At 37.2% G+C, this 21,685-nt stretch overlaps 1 protein-coding gene across 1 annotated transcript; it reads right to left on the reverse strand.

The window, feature by feature from the left end:
* Positions 1–16,440: 16,440 nt before the first annotated feature.
* On the reverse strand, positions 16,441–17,381 carry LOC101045688 (olfactory receptor 2F1). The gene is given in 2 exon segments (XM_003929818.3): positions 16,441–17,138; positions 17,141–17,381. Coding segments are annotated over 2 exon segments (939 nt in total).
* Positions 17,382–21,685: the final 4,304 nt, after the last annotated feature.

A 21,685-nucleotide genomic window follows, 5' to 3' on the forward strand; every position in this document is an offset into this window, starting at 1 on the left:
TGCATTCTGCAAAAGCTGAATGAATGTTTTCTAAATGTCCCACCAATGCCTGTATTCCTCTATTCACAAATGAAATTCCCTCCTGACCTCTTTATTTCTATCAACAGAATTAGATTTGTTCCACTCTTCCAATGAACCATCTTTTATTTTTCCCTCCTCACCATGAATAAATCATCTTCTTTTATATCTTCCATTGCTTATCTTTCATCTTCTCTTAGCCTTCATCTATATTTACTTTAGCCCTCATTATTCCCATCTTATAGAGTATAAGACCTTTCTTGCAAATTTATATCATGTAACCTTGACTTACTCCAAGCATCTTACCTTCTACTTCCAAATTAATTATGCAAAGCACAAATTTGTTACATCACTTTCATGTACACACATATCTATGGTGTATGTGTTTAAAACATTAATTTATTCTTGGCTGAAATGTTTCCATGCAATCATAATCCAGTCCTGTTCTATATCTACCTTTTGTTTTATTAATTGTGGCATCTATATTATGCTGTATGTTTTACAGTGAAGTGTTTCGTTAAAATAGGCTGCTACTACTTAAATACTTTCTATTGATGTATTAACTGAATACTCTTAACATAGTAAGGTGACTATTTCTTTCCAAGGCTATTGCCTTGGTTTTAAAAAATTAATATTTAAGTATACCTTTTGTCTATACTCATGGCATTCCTCTAGGTACCCATGATAGATAAAGAAAAAAGAAATACTGTGTGCATTTGAAAACCAAATTAAAGAGGAAAATGTGTTGTTCAGATCATTTGACTACATATGTAGTTAATGCCATTTTCATATTGCTTTGGTCTCAGCTTCCAGCTAAATGGAACTGGATCTATATTCTCCATTCAAGGTGAAGAGTGACTAGGAGCCAGATAAGGTCTGTGTCTAACCACACATGTCACAAAGCAGATATTGGCCTTTTCCGCCCTAAATAATTTGTAATTCTATAGCTCTCCCCAAACCTGTGTTTTTCATTCAAGTCAAATAACCTAGGGACAATTCCGAAAATATTTGCTCCATTTGTCTGTACGAATAAGACAACAAAAACCTCTTACTACAGGTTTAGCATGCAGCTACTGTTCAAAAGCAGTGTTACACAATGAGTACAGCTAACAGCCCCATTTAGCTCGTCCTCATGTACAAGGGTGTCCTGTGCTCTCTTCTCAGTATTTGTGCAACTACTTTACCTATTTGCCAGTACCTAATGCTCCTTTAATAAATGATGAAACTCTATTTTATCTTCTTCGGGTTATGCCATCCTCATACTCAACAAACCTAAAGCTGTACATCTCTCTCTGTTTTGAGCTTTCTTTGTTCATTGAGGAAAAAACAATCTATGCTGCCTGCTCAGAACATGGTATTGAAGAAAAACATACCCTGTGATTCATCTTCTTAGACATGAGCACCAGGAAGGAAGGACTTCCTCTTGCCTGTGTTTTATGAATGGTGAGGAAGTTAGGGTAATTACTGTGGCCATAATAATTAGAAAACAATATATGATATAATATCACAGTATATATTTATATTTATAGTATATATTGAAAGTATATATTTATATAAATTTATATAAATTAAATCTATAATTATATTTATATTTATATACATATAAATTTATATGTATATAAATTTATATTACATTTATATGTATATAAATTAAGGTTGAAATAATACTAAATTAAAGGTTTATAATGTGAAGTACCTGAACTTAGTGTGAACTAGTATCTCAAGCTACACTGATCCTTTACAATATATCATACATGATTAGTAACTAGAGCTGAAGCTATGAATGGTACTGAAATTGCAAGAAAAGTCAGGGTTCAGGCAAATTAATTCAGTCACTGTCGAAAGCAGGTCAGAGATTTCTGAAAGGAAAGAGAACTACCATTTGAGCCAGCAATCCCATGACTGGATATGTATGCAAAGGAATCTGAATTGTTCCTTTCAGATCAAAGTCACAAGCACATGTATGTTCCTCACAGCACTATTCACAACAACAAAGACGTGAAGTCAACCTACATGCCATCAATGGTGAATCGGAAAAAGAAAATGTGGTACATATACACCATGGAAAACTATGCAGCCATTAAAAAAAGAAATCATGTTCTCTGCAACAACATGGATGCAGCTGGAGGCTATGAACCTAAACAAATTAATACAGGAACAGAAAACCAAATATCACACGTTCTTCATTTGTAAGTGGGAGGGCCTACTTGAGGATAGAGGGTGAGAGGAGGGTGAGGGTCGAAAACTATCTTTTGGGTACTATGCTCATTCACTATATGGGTGACGAAATCAATTGTACACCAAACCTCAGTGACACACAATTTATCCATGTAACAAATATGCACATTTGTTACCTCAAACCTAAAATAAAAGTTGAAAAAGAAAGTAAAAGAGTAGTGTGCTTTAACTGACAGCAATGATCAAATCACTCATTTAAAATATTACTTTTATGGGGCCCTAGTTTAAGGTACCTCCATGTGCCCTTTCCCATCATCCAGAACTCTCCCTTTATCTTCCTTTTTGTCTTCATTTCTTTTTCATAGACAGGAAAATATTGACAAATGATTTTTATGATGAGAAAATCACAGAAAAAAATGAGAAACTGGACCCATAGTCAAAATCAGCCAGACATTGGCAGAACTTTTCACTATGTTGGTGCCACACAGGGTCATAATTCGTGGTTTTGGAAATGTCTTCACATGCTGCTGTTCAGTGTGTGTGTGTGTGTGTGTGTGTGTGTGTGTGTGTTTTCATTTTTAATTGCATTGAAATCCCATTGCTACTTTGTGGACTAACACTCAAAAATGCTCAAGTTACTTTTACAAGGAAGTATCCAGGATTTGACCCTTAGCTGCCTTTTCCATGTGTAGCAGGCAGTGTACATTTGATTATCCTAGCCCACCCAGTGAGGTAGGAAAAAAAACATTCATAAATGTTTTTCTGTCTATGAAAAAGAAATGAAGACAAAAAGTAGGTGTTCCAATTCCTCACATAACTCTTTAGATGATACAATATACCTAATTTTTAAAAGGTGTAATCAATCTGTTTTTTTAAAAATAAAGCAAATCTATTCATTGATTTCGTAGCAACTGCTATAGTTTCTTTAAGAGTTGAGTCTAAATTATAATGAAGGCTATTTTTCAATCCATTCTACCTTAATAAAGTCACCCACTACTCTTTTTCATTTTGTTTTAATCAACGCCTACTTTATAGCATCTTTACTTGAAAATGTATGTTACTAAAACAAGAGAAAGAGTGAAAAACTCACAGAATCATGCTAGCAAATGTTCAAACCCGGACTAGCCTTTATCTGGGTGGGGTAGATAAAATTGGGCTTTAGATGTTCCTGCCTTTCTTTCTCTGAATTTATATTCTAACCCCTCATCTATGAGCCAAAAAACTCCATGTCAGTCTCTGCAGCTCTCTACATGCAGGGCTGCCTTCCTGCAGATATGGCCCTTGTTCTAAAATTGCCTTTTCCTCTCCCCTTCTTAAAAGGAACATCAGGAAAGGCAAGATCTTAAGTGAAGTTAAACACGTTACAGTAAATTCTTAGGCAGTAATATATGTTAATATTTGCTGTAAACATTAGGTATTTTGAAATTATGGAATCATTCTGCCAACTAGTACGTTAGAATTTTCTTTAACCCTGAAGAGTTGATCTCCAAGATGGGGGTCCCAGCTATGCCCAGCTCTCTACAGCTCTGCAGAATGCTGAGAAGAAGGGGTACAGTCTCAGGCAACAGTGACTTCTCACTTCAAGTTCCCTTTCAGCCTTTTACCACATCCTCCCCCTATTACTGCTCTGATATAAGTGATAAGATGGAGGAACTTTGAGTGTCTGTTCAAGAAAAAGATGAGAAACTGGACTCATAGTCAAAATCAGCCAGACATTGTCAGAACTTTTCACTATGTTGGTGCCACACAGATAGGGTCATAATTCATGGTTTTGGAAATGTCTTCTCATGCTGCTGTTCATTGGTTTTTGTTTGTTTGTTTGTTTGTTTGTTTTCATTTTTAATCGCATTGAAATCCCATTGCTAGTTTATGGACTAACACTCAAAAATGCTTGATTTACTTTTACAAGGAAGTATCCAGGATTTGACCCTGAGATGCCTTTTCCATTTGTAGCAGGCAGTGCACATTTGATTATCCTATCCCATCCAGTGAGTATATTATACACTTTAAACTATCTAAGATAGTTTCACTTTGATTGGCTGACTGCTTTAGTATGTTATATTCTTCCTTTACCCCCACAATACAGAGAGTAGTACTGATTTGGAATGAATGACTCAGGAGTCATGTACACTCTAAGAGGACTCCTCAGTGTCTCATTCTCCAGAAATAGCTCGGAATCACAATCCTCTCAACTCTCCTTGTCAATTCAAAGAGGGTGTGATTGGATACAATCGTGGATAAGCCTTGAATCCAGTTTCAAACATAGTCAGGCGTAGTGAGGCTTACTCATGGAATAGAGGTGATGCTGTACATCATTACGTGTTCGATGCCCCACTGCTTAGCAATAAAAGGCCTAAAGGTTTTTTCCTGGGAAAATTTGTGCATCATCTTTCGTAACACTTTTTTGAGTCTTTGTCATATGTGGCCTCCTTTTGGAGTCCTCTACAACCTCAGCTGAGAGAGAGCCCTGAATGCAGAAGCAGAGCACATGACGATAAGACGCACAAGCTACAGCTATTTCTCTTCCATGCTGGTCTAAATAAACAAGAAGCATACCTTTGCACTGCAGGGCTCTCAGTGGAAGTGGCATTTTCATTTAGCGAAAGATTCATCTGCCCTGTGTTTGAACATTTGTTTTTGATATACACTAAATACATCCAACCTGCAGAGGAGTATTTTCATCTTCCTAGAATTTGGGAATGGAGAAACCCAGTGCCACTGGGTTAGACAGCGTCCCCGAGACGGTTTTATATCCTGAGAGGTCAATTACTTTTCTTCTTTGGGGTCTTGTTATCTACTTCCCATCTTGATTTGGTTGTCGGACTTTTCACATCATCTGAATCTAATTATTGAGACCTAGTGTCTCAAACATGCAGTTCTGAAGGTCGCCTTTAGAGATGTAATTTATCATGGTCTCATTCAGTTTGTGCTCCACCTTCTCTACATCTCTTGTCCCTCATATCTCAGAATAGAGTATTCTTTTCCAGTGTAGTTTCCTCACTCTAGCAAGTTTCTGTCGTGCAATCCCTGAACTCATTAGAGAGAAATCAACCCTGAAATGAGAGTCAGGAGACCTCAATCCTGGGTCAGTTTGCATTTGGAGAGCCTTTTAACTTTGAACAATTCATTTAATCATCTTACATTTAATTTTCTTTTGTATTGAAAAGAAAATCAGGCTGGGCATGGTGGTTCATGCTTATAATCTGAGCACTATGAGAGGCTGAGGCTGGAGGATTGCTTGAGGCTAAGTGTTCAAAACCAGTCTGGGAAATATAGTGAAACCCCATTTCTAAAAGAAGTGTTTTTTTTTTTTAATTAGCTGGCCATAGTGGTACATTCCTATAGTCCTAGCCACTCAGGAGGCTGAGGCTGGAGGATTGCTTAAGCCCAGGAACTCAAGGTTAAGTTAGCTATCATTGTGTCACTGCTCTCCAGCCTGGGAAACAGAAAAAGCCTCTGTCTTTAAAAATAAATAAATAAGAGAAAGAAAGAAAAGAAAGCCAAAATGGTTAGCATACACACTCTTAGGAAAATAATTGAGATGAGAGACTTTAAAACAATTTACAATTTTTCTTTTCTGGAAAGGTAATATACTCCTACAACATGTTCATAATTTTTTTTAATCTAGCCTTCTCACCTAAGTGTCTTCCCCAAAAATGTTACAGAATTCATCCATGGTTTCTCTGTTATTTTAGTTAATAATCATTCTCTTCTCCAGCCTCAGTTTTCACCCTTCCTTTTTTGCTCTGCTAATACTAAAGTCTAGAATTGAATAACCCATACAATAAAAATGTATACCTAAGCCTCTGGCTTTCGGAAAGCAAAATTATTTTTCTACATTTGTTACAATACTTAAGATGAGATGGTTTCAGGCCGGGCACAGTGGCTCACACCTGTAATCCCAGCACTTTGGGAGGCCTAGCTGGGCAGATTACCTGAGGTCAGGGATTCAAGACCAGCCTGGTCAACATGGTGAAACCCAGTCTCTACTAAAAAATACAAAAATTAACCAGATGTTGTGACGGGCACCTGTAATCCCAGCGACTCAGGAGGCTGAGGCAAGGAGAATTGCTTGAATCCAGGAGGCAGAGGTTGCTGAGATGGTACCACTGCACTCCAGACTGGGTGGAAAAAAAAAAAAAAAGATGAGAAGGTTTCACATTAATGGTTTATATTTCTGAATATTTCTGATTCAAACTTCCTAACAAATCATATTGTACTATTTCTGACCCTCTTTACCTCTGTTTGTACCCACTGTCTGATGACAGCTCTATTGAGTTCTGAAATGTTAATCAGTGGATCCAACTGACATATCTACCTCAGTCTAGGATTAAGCTGTTTTCTAAGCAAGGCTTCCCTCCAACAAAGTGGGGAACCATAAAGGTTAAGTGTCCCAGGCCTCTTGGGAAATTACCTGAAACTAGTATACATTTGAAGGAAACTAAGGAGGAAGGTTACAGGTAGTCCCAAATTGGCTGACACACACAGAAGTAATGAAGTGTGGTAGTGGCTGCATTGGCAATGCAGAGCGGATAGATTCCCCTCAGGAGCTTCGTGCATTAGAGTGTTAATTGCTGTCACCATTCCCAATTCTCAAGGGCAGGGCCTCCATGCCACTCTTATTTTTCCTGTGGAAGACTGGTCTTCTCTATCCCTGTTTGCTCCAGAACACTACTAAAGCCTTAGGTCACTAAAAAAAATTCATAGAAGCTTGCTTGGTAGGGTTTTAGGATATTCTCCTATAACACAATTCTGGCGTTTATCCTTCAATGCACCTCTTTCAGTGAGCAGTGAATAGGCCTATATTCATGTCAGTTTAAAAAAAAAAAAAAACTCTCTCCCTTGGCTCCAGAATTCTCTTATTTTTCCTGGAGACAAAAGAGTTGTGCTTTATTTTGCTGAGATATATGCAAAGAATATAATGGGCCTCTGTGAACTTTACAAGAGTCCGTGGATAACCAGTGCATGTCTCATGGTACTATTTAAGTTCCAAAATAATATCATTGCATTAAAAAAATTTAAGACTTCAAATAAGATGTAGAAAAAGTGAATCTTATGATCTACTGGGGGGGAAAAAAAGAAAGGAAGAAGGCTATCCAAAATAATACAAAGGATTAACTTTAAATGCCTCTATAAATTTTTTATATATATATAAATATTTCATACAATTTTGAGATAACACAAGCATAGTATCATTGTCTGATACATTCTTTATCCATTATACACCCTTGAGTGAATCATGTCTCTTTATTTATTCATCTACAAAGTCAAATAACAGTAATTCCTCACCACCGCCATCTACCTTTCTATTTTTTAAGGTCACTTCACAGTTGTCTGTCTAGAATTTGAAGATCACTTCATAGTTGTCTATCTAGAAATTCCTTCAAACAAGCATTCATAAAGACACACTAATATTTACCATCAATTCATATGCTTGGTATTATAAAAAATAGAACGAATATAACAAATTACTTCCTCCTAGGAATTATGCATATAATTAGAGTAAGCTACTTCCAGAGAAGTAGTTTGTTTGGCTCACAATCCCTTGGCCTAAAAAGCATTATTTGCCATTGTTACAGCTTACTTTGCTTAACCTTGGCACACATTTTCCCACTTACACTGTTAAAACTGACCTTAAAAAGTAATTGAAAATGTGTTGTCTGAAGAAGGATGCTGATAACAGAGGAAACTATGCATGGCAGTGTGGTGGTGGGGAGTGGTATATGTGAACCGTCTGTACTGTCTGTGGAGAAATACGAACACTTTTACACTGTTAGTGGAAGTGGAAATTAGTTCAGCCATTGTGGAAGACAGTGTGGCAATTCCTCAAGGACCTAGAAATAGAAATTCCATTTGACCCAGCAATCCCATTACTGGGTGTATAGCCGAAGGATTATAAATCATTCTACTATAAGGACACATGCACACGAAGGTTCATTGCAGCACTGTTTACAATAGCAAAGACTTGGAACCAACCCAAATGCCCATCGATGATAGACTGGACAGGGAAAATGTGGCACATATACACCATGGAATATTATGCAGCCATCAAAAACAATGAGTTTGTGTCCTTTGTGGGGACATGGATGAACCTGGAAACCATCATTCTCAGCAAACTGACACAAGAACAGAAAATCAAAACACCACACGTTCTCACTCATAGGCGGGTATTGGTGTGGAGGCTCACAGTAAGAGCTTCAAACTAAGGGTGGAACAGCAATGTTTGAGAAAACCCTCCAACAATTAACTCTTCACTCTAAGCACAAACAATGCTCAGTGCTAAAGAAATTTGGACTTGTTGGTGCACCGAGGGTAATCAACAACAAAACTCAAACCCAGGTCATTCCCTGATGCCACTGATTCCCACATCCCCTGGACAACCCTTCCCCCTGCCACACACACACTCACACACAACACAACACTATAGGATTTTGTGTTTTGTGGTTTTCCTTATAGGGATTGTTCACCTCTCTGTTAGCTATATTCCTTGGCATCTTATTTTGTGTGCGTGGCTACTGCAGATAGGCTTGTGCATTTGCTTTGGCTCTGAGTTACAATGCCATTGGTATCTAGAAACTATACTGATTTTTGTACATTAATTTTTGTATTCTGAAACTTTACTGAAGTTGCATATCAGTTCCAGGAGCCTATTGACAACGTCCTTTGGATTTTCTAGGTTTAGAATCGTATTGTCACTGAAGAGAGATACTCTGACTTATTTTCCTATTCAGATACCTTACATTTCTTTCTCTTCCCTGATTGCTCTGGCTAGGACTTCCAGTACCATACTGAAGAGGAGTGGTGAGATTGGGCATCCTTGTCTAGTTCCAGTTCTCAATACGACTAGTTCCAATTTTTGCCCATTCAGTATTACGTAAGCTGTGGGTTTGTCATAGAAGGTTCCTATTATTTTAACGTGTCTCTTTTACCTAGTTTGTGGAGGGTGTGTGTGTGTGTGTTTTTTTTTTCATGAAAAAATGTTGGATGTTATAAAAAGATCTTTCTGTATCTATTGAGATGACCATGTGGCTTTTGTTTTTAATTCTCTTTATGTGGTGAATCATATTTATTGATTTGCGTATGTTGAACCAACCTTGCATCCCAGGAATAAAGCCTACTTGATCATGATGAATTAACTGTTTGATAGTTGCTGGATTTGGTTTGCTAGTGTTTTTTAAGGATTTCTGCATCATCCAATAGTGATATTGGCCCAAACTTATATTTTTTTATTGTGTCTCTGACAGATTTTGATATCAAGATGATGCTGGTTTTGTAAAATGAGTTAGAGAGAAGTCTCTTCTTCAGTATCAGTTTTTTTACATAGGGTAGAATTTGGTTATTAATCCATCTAGTTCACATCTTTTTTTTTAAATTTACATATTTTTAAATTACTGATTCAATTTCAAAACTCATTATTGGTCTTTTCAGGCTTTCAGTTTCTTCCTGGCTAGATCTTGGGAGGTTGTGTGTTTCCAGGAACTTATCCAGGTCCTCCAGATTTTCTAATTTGTGCGCATAGAAGTGTTCAGAATAGTCTCTGTGGTTCTTTTGTATTTACGTGTGATCAGTTGTAATGTCATCGTTGCCATTTCTGACGGTGCTTATTTGGATCTCTTTTTTTTTGTTAATCTAGCTGTTGGTCTATTGATCTTATTTTTTCAAAAAACCAACTTTTGTATTCATTGATCTTTTGTATGGATTTTTGTGTCTCCATCTCATTCACTGCTCAAAGAAAGCAGAGACAACACAAACAGATGTAAAAATGTTCCATGCTCATAGATTTGAAACATCAATATCATTTAAATGGTCATACTGCTCAAAGCAATTTACAGATTCAATGCTATTCCTGTCAAACTACCAACGTCATTTTTCAAATTAGAAAAAACTATTCCAAAATTCATAGGGAAAACAAAAAGAGCCCAAATAGCCAAAGCAATCCTAAGAAAAAATGAACAAACAAACACCAAAGCTGGAGGCATCACATTACCTGATTTCATAAAATACTACTGCAGTAACCAAACAAGTATGATACTGGTATAAAGACAGACACACAAAGCAATGGAACAGAATAGAGAATCCAAAAATAAAACTGCACATCTGCAATTGTCTGGTGATTAATTAACTTCACAAAAATAAGCAATTGGGAAAAGACTCCCAATTCAATAAATGGTGCTTGGATAACTGACTATCCATATGCAAAACAATGAAACTGAATGATCGTTTATCTCCATATACAAAAATTAACTGAAGGTGGATTAAATACTTAAAAGGAAGACCTCAAACTATAGGAATTCCAGAAGAAAACATAGAAAATACGTTTTTGATATTGGCCTTAGCAAAAAAGTGTATGGCTAAGTTTTCAAAAGCAATTGGCAACAAAAACAAAAATGGATAAATGGGACGTAATTAAACTAAAGAGCTTCTGTTCAGCAAAAGAAAATATCAACAGAGTAAACAGACAATACACAGAATGGGAGAAAATATTTGCAAAGCACACATCCAACAAAGGTCTAATATCCAGAATCTGTAAGGAACTTAAATTAACAAGCAAAAAGCAAACAACCTCTTTAAAATTGAACAAAGGACATGAACAGATATTTCTCAAAAGAAGACATACAAGTGGCCAACAAACATATGAAAAAAATGCTCATTATTACTAATTGTCAGAGAAATGCAAATCAAAACAAGTGAGATATATTTCACACCAGTTAGAATAACTTTTGTTAAAAAGTCAAAAAATAACAGATGTTGGCAAGGCAATAGAGAAAAGCAGACATTTGTACATTGTCTGCGGAAGGGTAAACTAGTCCAGCCAAGATGGAGAGCAATTTGGAGATTTCTCAAACAACTGAGAGTTGAACTACCATCCAACCTAACAATCCTATTACTGAGTATGTACCCAAAGGAAAATAAACCATTCTACTAAAAGGACACATGCACCTGTATGTTCATCACAGTGCTGTTCACAATAGCAAAATCATGGAATCAACCTAGGTGTTCATCAATGATGAATAAAGAAAATGTGGTGCATATACACCATGGAATACTATGCAGCCATAACGAAAAATATAATCATGTCCTATGTGACAACATGGATGGAGGTGAAGGCCATTACCTTAAGCAAACTGGCATAGAAACAGAATACCCCATGTTCTCATTTATAAGTTGCAGCTAAACATCGTGTACACGTGGACATTAAAAGAGACAATAGACAGTGGGGACTAGTATAAAGGGGAAAAAGAGAAGAGGGAAAGGGCTGAAAAACTAGCTGTTGGGTACCATGCTTACTACTTGAGTGATGGGTTCAATTATACCCTATACCTCAACATCATGCAATATAACTTTGCAACAAAACCTTCACATGTACCTCCTGATCCTAAAATAAAAGTTGGAAAAGAAAAAAAGATACTGCAGGACAAGCAAAAGAGACATGCCCATTTCAAGTCATACTATTATTTTTTCTCAGAGTCTATTATCCTACACACACATAATTTTTTAATCTAACCAATCAGAGGAAAAAACTGGAAAAAATTGTCACCGAACAAAGGAATTAACACCATCAGACTCAAATATGGCCTGAATATAGAAACTATCACACAAGGGCTTAAACTCACTCTCATTAATAAGTTAACAGATCCTGTGGAAAAGATGATCAGCTTCCATAAATGTATGAGGAATCTGAACTGTAAATTGGAAACTGTATGGAAGAATCAAATGGAAATGCTGGACATGAAGAACCCCATTTCAAATGAAGAATGCCGATGAGGGGGCCCATATCAGACTCTGACTTTTGCGATGTAAGATCATAATTTTGTATTGTTTTGAGTCACACAATTTGTGGGACTTTGTAAAATAAAGTGGAATTTGTGGAATTCCTGCTTTTACAGCAGTAATAAGAAGCTAAAATAGATTCACATTCACCAAATATGGGGCAGTTGGAACATCAATAAAGACAATAATTGCCATGGATTAAGACACATTGAATAAATGTACATCAATGAGTTCATAACTGTAATGAAAAAACCTCACCTCATTTGTTGTATTTAAAAATGGCAAAGAAAGAGGAAAAAATTAAAAAAATTATTCTGCCTGTCTCATACCACCTATAGCTCAGGAGGATGAAACAGTGATGAGGAGGACGTTTCTCTTCATAAACACATTTTATATATGAAAGAGAAAAGGATGATAGGCTCTCACCATCTTGAAACTCCTAATAAATTAAGAGAGCTAGGTCAGTACTTCTCTACCAGGGGCAATTTTACCAGTGCTTCATGGGGAGGGAGTACAAGGGCCATTTGGTAGGTAGATGTTAGGAATATTGCTAAGTATCCTACAGTGCACAAAATAGCCCCGATAACAAAGAATTTTCAGCCCAAAATGTCAGTAGATATTTCTCGCTTTTGAAAAATCCTGACCTTTGCAATATAATAGCTGCAATAATCCCCAGAAAGAAACATTGTGTTTCTTGCTACAAACATTGTATGCGTTTTGCTAGAAGTACATGTAACGATCTGTGAAATACTGTTGTCAGAAAAATAAATAAATTTGATGAAACCTCTGAATTAAACAAGAGATACAGAAATAAAATAACATGTAAAATTACACTATAGGAATGTCATCAAAAAATCTAGACTGTATGAAAAATCTAACAGGAACAAACAATGCAGTTTTATTTAAAAAATAATTCCAACAGTAAAATAGTAGAATTTGTAGATTGCTAAATTACTATAAATTTATTAATTGATAAAATAAAAGGATCCTCAGAGCCATAGTAGACAACTGGAATATATGGGTCTTATTTAGATTTTTATTTGAACAAATTGTAATTTTTATATGTATTGGGTTTTTAAGAAAAACCTTCAGTGGTGTTTTTATGGTTCTTAACTAATGAAAAATATTTTATTTTCAAATAGTTTTCAGTGTCTTTTTAAATGTTTTCTATTTAGTGGCTAACTAGACAATGAAATTGAGAATAGCATCTTATTTTGTATTCCATATCAAGAGAATGTTCATGCCATCCACTGGGAATGTCTTTCACAAGCAGCTATGACTTAGAAATTTGTGTAGTGTCAAGGTGATCCAACTAGTTTAATTTATGAAGAATTTAAGTTACTCAGAAAATGCAGCCTTGAAATTTAAAAGTCTATCAAATAAAAAAGATAAAAATTGAAATTTAATAGACAGAATATATGATGATTAATATTGACCATCAGCTTGATTGGATTGAAAGTTACAAAGTATTTTTCCTAAGTGTGTCTGTGAAGGTGTTGCCAAAGAGGATTAACATTTGAGTCAGTGGACTGGGAGAGGCAGACCCACCCTCAATCTGGGTGGGCACCATCTAATCAGTTGCCAGCATGGCTATGATAAAAGCTGGCAAAGGAACGTGGAAGGACTAGGTTTCCTGAGTCTTCTGGCCTCCATCTTTCTCCTGTGCTGGATGCTTCCTGACCTCGAACATCAGACTCCACTCCAAGATCTCCAGCTTTTGGACTCTTGGGCTTACCCCAGTGGTTGGCCAGGGGCTCTTGGGCCTTCACCCACAGACTGAAGGTTCCAATGTTGGCTTCCCTACTTTTGAGGTTTTGGAACTCCAACTGGCTTCCTTTCTCCTCAGCTGACAGATGGTCTATTGTGGGACATCCCCTTGTGATCACTTGAGTCAATACTCCATAATAAACTCCTTTTTATATATTCATCTATTCTATTAGTCCTATCTCTCTCTAAGAATGCTAATACAGAATATGAGATTATAATAGTCTTTTCTTCATACCTAATGACCACTCTCAGTATTTCTGCTTCCTGAGACATCAAGACTCGGATAACCCCTCCAGGAAGAACCCCAACATGCTTAGGAATGGTTTGAAGGCAAAGGATTGTGGGATGGTTAATGGAGAAGCACTGTGGGACAGTAACAAACACCTTCACCCCATGACCGATCGCAGAACTGAAGCTATCGCATCTTCAAGTATCTTCCTCCTTGATATATAATGTATATATTTATATTTTTGATTACTTTCTTCTTATCTCTTTCCCATACCATTTTATATGAGGCATGTTCATTATGGTAAATTTTCCAGTTTTGTACACAATTTACAGAATGTTTAGACAGCGTCATCACATTTTAGAAGAGGAATGAAATTCAGTTGGCATTTCCAATCTGGGAGATGAAGTGTTTCAGCTGACATCACTTTTAAATGACACCACTTTACTTGTTTCCTTCCCATTGCATCTACCTTAATGCAGATTTCTCTAATGTCTCAAGAGTATTACCCAAGCCGACCCAGCAGCCAGGCTGGTCATCTTGCCTCTGATCTTTCCTTCCACGATCTCATTTGCCAGAGTGATATTTTTAAAATGTAAATCTTTTCAATCTATACCCTTCTAAACATTCTTTACGTATTATTGTTTTCTATCAGAACAAAGTTAAAAGATACTTAGACATTTGACACCTTCCAGGATCTGACCATATCTAACCCGCCTGCTATATCCTCATTACTTCCTCACTTTTCTCTGCCCTGAAATTGAACTTCCAACATTTTTTGAACTTTCATGCTTGCCCATATCTCTAAAACTTTGTACAGGTTGTTTCTCGTTTGGGTTTCTTGTCATCTGGACAACTACTCCTTACATTTCTGGTCTCAACCCAAGGGTCCTTTTATAGGAAGCCTTCTGCAATCATCCCCAGTGGGCTTCCCTTCACTGTAATACTTACCACAATGCATTATCATTGTTCCATTATCTGTCATTCTTACTATGTGAAATTATTCTTGTCAGGATACTATCATATTGACTACTGTGTCCAACAACCATTTATTGATACTGACACAGAATAGATACTCCACTGATAATGCCTGAAATACAAATTTAATTTGCCAGCATTGTCATCTTTTAGGATACCTGCCTATCTTGCAAAATATAAGATTGTATTACTATTAATATAAAATTCAGATGTCAAACGGGCTTTGGGTTATACATCTTCAACACTGTTTGAACGCTTAGATTCTATGATAATGTGTTGACAAATGTAATCAATGGACTTAAAGAAGACACAAAAGGATGACAGGACTTTGATTCCTTCAAGGGAGTAGGAAGACCAGCTATTATCATATTCTTTCTTTCCTTTCCCCCTTTTCAATTACGTCTTCTTCTTTTACATAGTTATGCTTCTTTTCAAAGAAAGGTCCAATCTCAGACAAGCTCAGGTTACAAGATTAGCAAAAGTTCACCTGTGGCTCTGTTGTAAGTTCACCCATGGCTCTTTTGTGTGTATGACAGTGGGGAAGACAGGGGGGTAAGAGAAGTTCTCAACATGGAGAGTTTAGGGTAATCTTTGCACAGTTGACTGATTTTTCTTGATGTTCCAAAATTCATATTAAATGATCTTACCCTTCATTGACTTTGGCTGAAGAGTTTGTCCTTGCTTAACTATGTCTTTGACATTTCATACAGTATCTTATAATTTGTGTGCTTTTTTTCTGTGTTTCCAAAGATTCAGAGAAAAAGCATACAGATTTTTCAGAGATTGATCATTTTTAATATTTTAAATGATATATAAGCAGTAAAATCCTTGTCAAACTGTTTGGATACTGGCAAGGAGTGCCTGAAGCTTAACTTTCTTGATCAATAATAGTCTTTAGTACAAACAGCCATTGATATTTTTCCACTGAATTACCTCCGGCACTCAGGAAAAGACGTTATGCTCACATTTTGTAGGTCCTGCACAAAAACATTTTAGTCAGCCTTGACAATAACACTTTTCTCAGAATGTTGACTCACACAACTACTGCGTGGTGACATACACTACACATTATTTAAGGTGAGTCTTCAAATGTAAAAATACATTTTGTTTTCAATGGAAGCACCATAACCTTTTATAAAATGTGGATGAGTAAGTACCAGTGGTCCAAGGTAAGATCCATGAATAGGTCTATGATTACAAATGATGTGACAAATCAAAACAGCAAGTAGTAATTTTTTTCAGTTATAATCAGACCATAAGAGTGGAGGTGGAAGAAGTGTGAGAATTTTTACAACAGGAGTATCTAACTCTACTGCGCATAAAAATACCCCCACCTCCCACACCCCATCCAACTCAACCACTCAGCCTCCTACATAACATCCTCAGTACATGTTATGTCATCGCCTTCCTGGTTGCCAGGGCAACATAGTTTATGCCTGTCAGACCTGAGTTGCATGGAGAACAATGAGACAAAGCTGTTTTCTCTAAGTTGTGCTTACGAGTCAAGTCGCCAGCTTTGATGTTAACACAGAGAATTTCCCTAATAGTTTCTGCCAGGCCTCCTTCACCTCTTTATTCCTTAGGCTGTAGATCATAGGATTCAGCATTGGTGTCAAAATGGCATAAAAGAGAGAGATCAACTTCTCCTGAAGGACAGAGGGACCAGAATGGGGCTGAATGTAAGTGAAAATGGTTGTGCCATAGCACAGGGCAACCACTGTGAGGTGAGAGGCACATGTGTGGAAGGCTTTCCTCCTTCCTTCTCTGGACTGGATCTTTAGGATGGTGGAGATGATCCGGATGTAGGACAAAAGAACCAGGCAGAAGGGTGTCATCAGAAGAAGAATGCTAGACACCATGATGGCGACCTCATTGGAGGAGGTGTCCACACAAGCCAGCCTGACCACTGCTAGAAGTTCACAGGATATGTGATCAATAAACCTGTTTGTGCACATGGGCAGCTGAAAGGTGATGGTGGTCTGCACAAGAGAGTTGACAGAGCCACTGACCCAGGATATGATGGCCAACCTAGCACACTGTCCTCTGTGCATGATGGCCGAGTATCGCAGGGGGTCACACACAGCCACATAGCGGTCATAGGCCATCCCTGCCAGGAGAACAAACTCAATCCCACCCAAGGCCAGGGAGAAAAATAACTGGGCTGCACAGCTCCGGAATGGGATGGCTTTATGTTCTGCGCCAGCAGCTGAGGGACTATGCTTGTGGCATAGGAGACATCAACAAGGGAGAGGTTGGTGAGAAAGAAATACATGGGAGTGTGGAGTCGGCTGTCCAGCCTGATCAGAAGAACGAGACAGTTTCCCAGCACGGTCACCACGTACATGACCAAGAACAGGACAAAGAGGGAGACCTGAGTGTCCCAGTCACTGGACAGGCCGAGGAGAATAAATTCACTCACCCAAGTCTGGTTATCTCTTCCCATTAAAATATTCAAGGATTATTAATCTGTGAAGGGAGTCAGAAAAAAAGACAGAAGCTGTTAAATAATCATAAGAGTAACTTGTTTGAATGCATTCTGTACATGCCAGCCAGCCTTAGGCAGGTACTTCAGATCATTTATTGGCCAAAATGATATCCTTGACCCAACACTCATTATACCTACTTTGCATCAGGGAGACAAGTTATGGCCTTTAAAAGACACAATTTGATATCAGGAAAGCCAGTTAAATCCTAGAAATATGCATTGCAACATTAGGAATTCTACATCTTTATCAACTTACTTCAGATTCCAGGGCAAGGAGAGAATTGCAAATGACAACCGCAGGTAAAATTATAAGCAATGAAGAATATGGTTGGTAAGTTAAAGAATCACCTTAAACATGTCAACTAGACCTATCTTGATGAAATGTGTAAATCTACTACAAAAGGAGAGATTTGAAAGAAGCAAGGCCTTGAGGAAATATCTGGACCTGGAAACCTAGGTTCAAACCTGATTTTATTAGGCAGATTCATGATGTTGTTTTACTGATAAACATTATATATACAAGAGGACATTATTACATAACTCATGAGTACATTTAACATCAAACGTAGATAACATGTGGGGGAAGTACTTTTTGAACTTTGTACTGGCAGTACAACTGTAGAATCGTGGGTTTTAGCAGTAACAGGATCTCTGTGTTGGGATAGGTAAGCCAACAAACATGATTTCCCTGCATCCTCTCCACAAATTCAGATACCAATAAAACTGGAGACAACGTGTAACATATCTGAGAATACAGAGATGGCTTGGATGCTTGGAGGATCAAGGGGCCCACTGGTCTTTTGGGTAGCCTTTGATCTCTTTTTGGGTTGGGGTAGGGGTAGAGATTGTAATTGTACTTTGGTCTGTTATTTTTTATTTATTTTTATTATTATTATTTTTGCTCTTTTCAACTTGCTGCTGTTGCTATAGCCACTAAAGAAAACAAATATGAATATGAATGCTTAGACTTTTTAAATACAGATAGAAGGGAAGAAAAGAAAGCAGTTGTTTAAGGACCCTTCTTCATTGTCCGAGACAGAGAAGATATGAATTCACTTGAATGTACACTGGAATGGAGATTCCCTTCTCCTTACTTTTGCTCAGCAAGTGCTTAGTCAGGAAAACTGATGTTATACATCAGTTTTGGACATCAAACAAGTTACACTGTAAAAAAAAAAAAAAAGAAAAAGAAAAAATTAGAACCAATTCCTTCTTACTCCATGTCTGCCTTCATGAGCTTTCCTTTTATTGCAGTGTTCACAATAAGGAAAAGTAGGAAAGACAGAAGGCAGGAGGCATTGAGGGCAGAAACGGGACCGGAACAGACCAGGATCTCTTACCTACAAGGGAAAGACTGTCAATGCTTCAGCTCTCTTATTTGATAAAGGATTAAGCAAAATATATAGTTCCAGAAATGCTCATTCCTTTCATAGTTTACATCCATTTTTTTCTAACCTCTCCCTAATGTTCTTCTCAAGACCTTCCTTCTCTTAAATTTCCTCCTGTTACATTTCACCCTCAGGGTGCTTTTCTAAAATCATAATGAGCCTGGGAATACATTTGATTGCCTCAAAGAGACATTCAAATTTAAATTCTAAAACCTCAAAAACATTTCATTAAAAGAAAACCTGTCAATTATTGTTGAATAGATTCCAGATTTGCATCTGAATTAGACATCTTTCCATTAACTTGGCAAACACCTATAAAGCGCCATCGTTGTTAGATGATGGATTTGTAGTGTGATTATTACCCTTAATTTTCACAGAGAGCTGACCTATTAGTGAGGGAAAAGATGTAGTGATCTTCCCCACATCTTTTGCTCCTCTGCCTCACTGGAGACCCTGCAAGCCCATGACTCACTGCTACTCTCAGCCATCCCACACATCTCTCCACTATAGTCCTTGTCACATTACTAATGAGTGACAGTGTCTCATCTCAGAGAAAGTGTGAACTGCAGAGTCTAACAGCTCCTGTTTTGTATCCACATCTGTTTGTTCTGGTTCCTGAGACTTGGAGCAAGATATTTATCCTCTCTGAGTCTCATATTCTTCATGTGTGAGATGTGCCTAATATTGTCCAGCTGAAGGGTCCCGGGTGAAATTAAAGGAGTTGAAGGACTGAAGTTCCTGCAGGAGTGCCTGAACAGGCAGGTGCCTGTTATTTACTAACGATCCTTAGTCTTGATTTCATGCTCTCTCTTTCGGAATATTCTTTCTTCATTTACTCCCTCTCTCTACCATCCTCAGGTTTCTCTTGCTCCTGAGCAACTCCCTCTCCCTCATTATAAAAGAAACTATATAGGCATCTCAATTTAGGAAGCTTTTCTGTCTATTTAGCATTCTGAATCCCTCTTCATCTCACACCTCTGACAATTAGAATCCATTTTCTGGATTTATTTCCTAATATTTATTCCCTAGCCTGTAAACATCCTACCCACACTAATCTATAGAATTTGAAAACTTAAAGTTTACTGATAAACTGCCATCATCAGTTCCAGAGATTTTTTTTATTCTACTTGGATTATTTATTTAGCTTTTAACAGCATTACCTATTTGTTCCTTCAAATTTGCAGCCGTCATGGACTTCTGTCCTGATGGTCCTCTAATCAAATTTGTCTTGTCAGTATTCTTAACCTTCCTAGATCTCCTGTTCTGTTCTAGGAGCATTAGCTAAGGTTCTGTGCCCAGAACTTGTACTCAACATCTACAATTTTTCTTGGAAGTCTTTTTATTTCTAGCTATAATAATTACTATCAATTTTGTTTCTAGCTATAATAATTACTATCAGCTCTATATGGCTCACCTTCAATTTTACATTTATTTTCTAGATTTCTCTCAAAAACTCCAAATGCATTCCAGAAAAGCTGAATGAATGTTTTCCTGTCTCACTAATGCCTGTATTCCTCTATTCACAAATGAAATTCCCTCCTGAATTCTTTTTTTCTATCAGCAGAATTAGATTTCTCCTTCTCTCTTAATGAATCATCTTTTATTTTTCCCTCTTCTTCTGCATGCCACAGAATACATTCTTTTCCTTTATTTTATTATATATCCACCAATCTTCCCCTTACTCTCAGCTACATTTACCCTTTCCCTCTTTATTCCCACCTTCTAGAGTGCCAGAGCTTCCTTGTAAATTTCCCTAATGTAACTTCCATTCACTCCAAAAATCGTACAGTCTACTTCCAAGTTAATTATATAAAATGCAAATGTTTATGTTATTTTTAAGCACAAACAGATCTATAATATCTAAGTGCTTAAAGATTTAAGTTTATCCTGGGCAGAATTCTTTTGATCCATTCCATATTCTGCTCTTCTTCTATGATTAACTTTTATTTTCCTAACTATGACATTTATTATCATGCCCTGTGTTTTCCAGCAAAGTTTTTTATTACAATAGGCTGCTAATACTTAAATATTTTTCATTGATATGTTAACTAAGTTTTGTTAACCCATCAAGTTTGCTGTTTTTCCAATGGCCATTGTGAGTTTCAAAATAATTAATATTCAAAAATATATCTTGTCCCTAATGTTTTTGGACTCATGTTAAAGAAAATGTAAATATCATCTGCATTTGAAAAGCCAGTTAAAAAGGAAACATGTATAAGCCAGATGATTTTAACACACCTTCAGATAAAACCATCTCCATATTACTCTGGGCTCACCTTCCAGCTAAATATAACTGGCTTTCTATTCTTTTTTTTATAAATATATATATTTTATTGCATTTTAAGTTTGGGGGTACACGTGAAGAACATGCAAGATTGTGCATAGATACATACACAGCAATGTGGTTTGCTGCCTTCCGCCCCATCACCTATATCTGGCATTTCTCCCCATGTTATCCCTCCCCATCTCCCCACCCCTTGCTGTCCCTCCTCTAGTTCCCGCCCACCACAGACCCCAGTATGTGATGCTCCCCTCCCTGTGTCCATGTGTTTTCATCATGGTGAATGGATGAGGTAACAGATAACCTGCTTCATATCCAAGCAGTCCTACAGGGAGCCAGAGCTTGATCTTTACTGCTCTAACTAATTTGTGGAATCTGTACTTCCCCTACACCAGTGACATTCATTGAAGTCAACTAACTAAGGAAAAAATGTGAGAATACTTCCTCAATTTGTCTGTACAAACGAGACTACCAAAACCTCTTAATACAAGGTTGGGCATGCAGCCAAGTTACAAAACCAGTATTGGACAATGAACACAGCTAGTCCTATTTAGCTCTTCGTGATGTGCAAGTGTGACTGTGTGCCCTTCTCA

The sequence above is a fragment of the Saimiri boliviensis genome, chromosome 10 (genome assembly GCF_048565385.1).
Source record: "Saimiri boliviensis isolate mSaiBol1 chromosome 10, mSaiBol1.pri, whole genome shotgun sequence".
Classification (NCBI taxonomy): Eukaryota; Metazoa; Chordata; class Mammalia; order Primates; family Cebidae; genus Saimiri; species Saimiri boliviensis.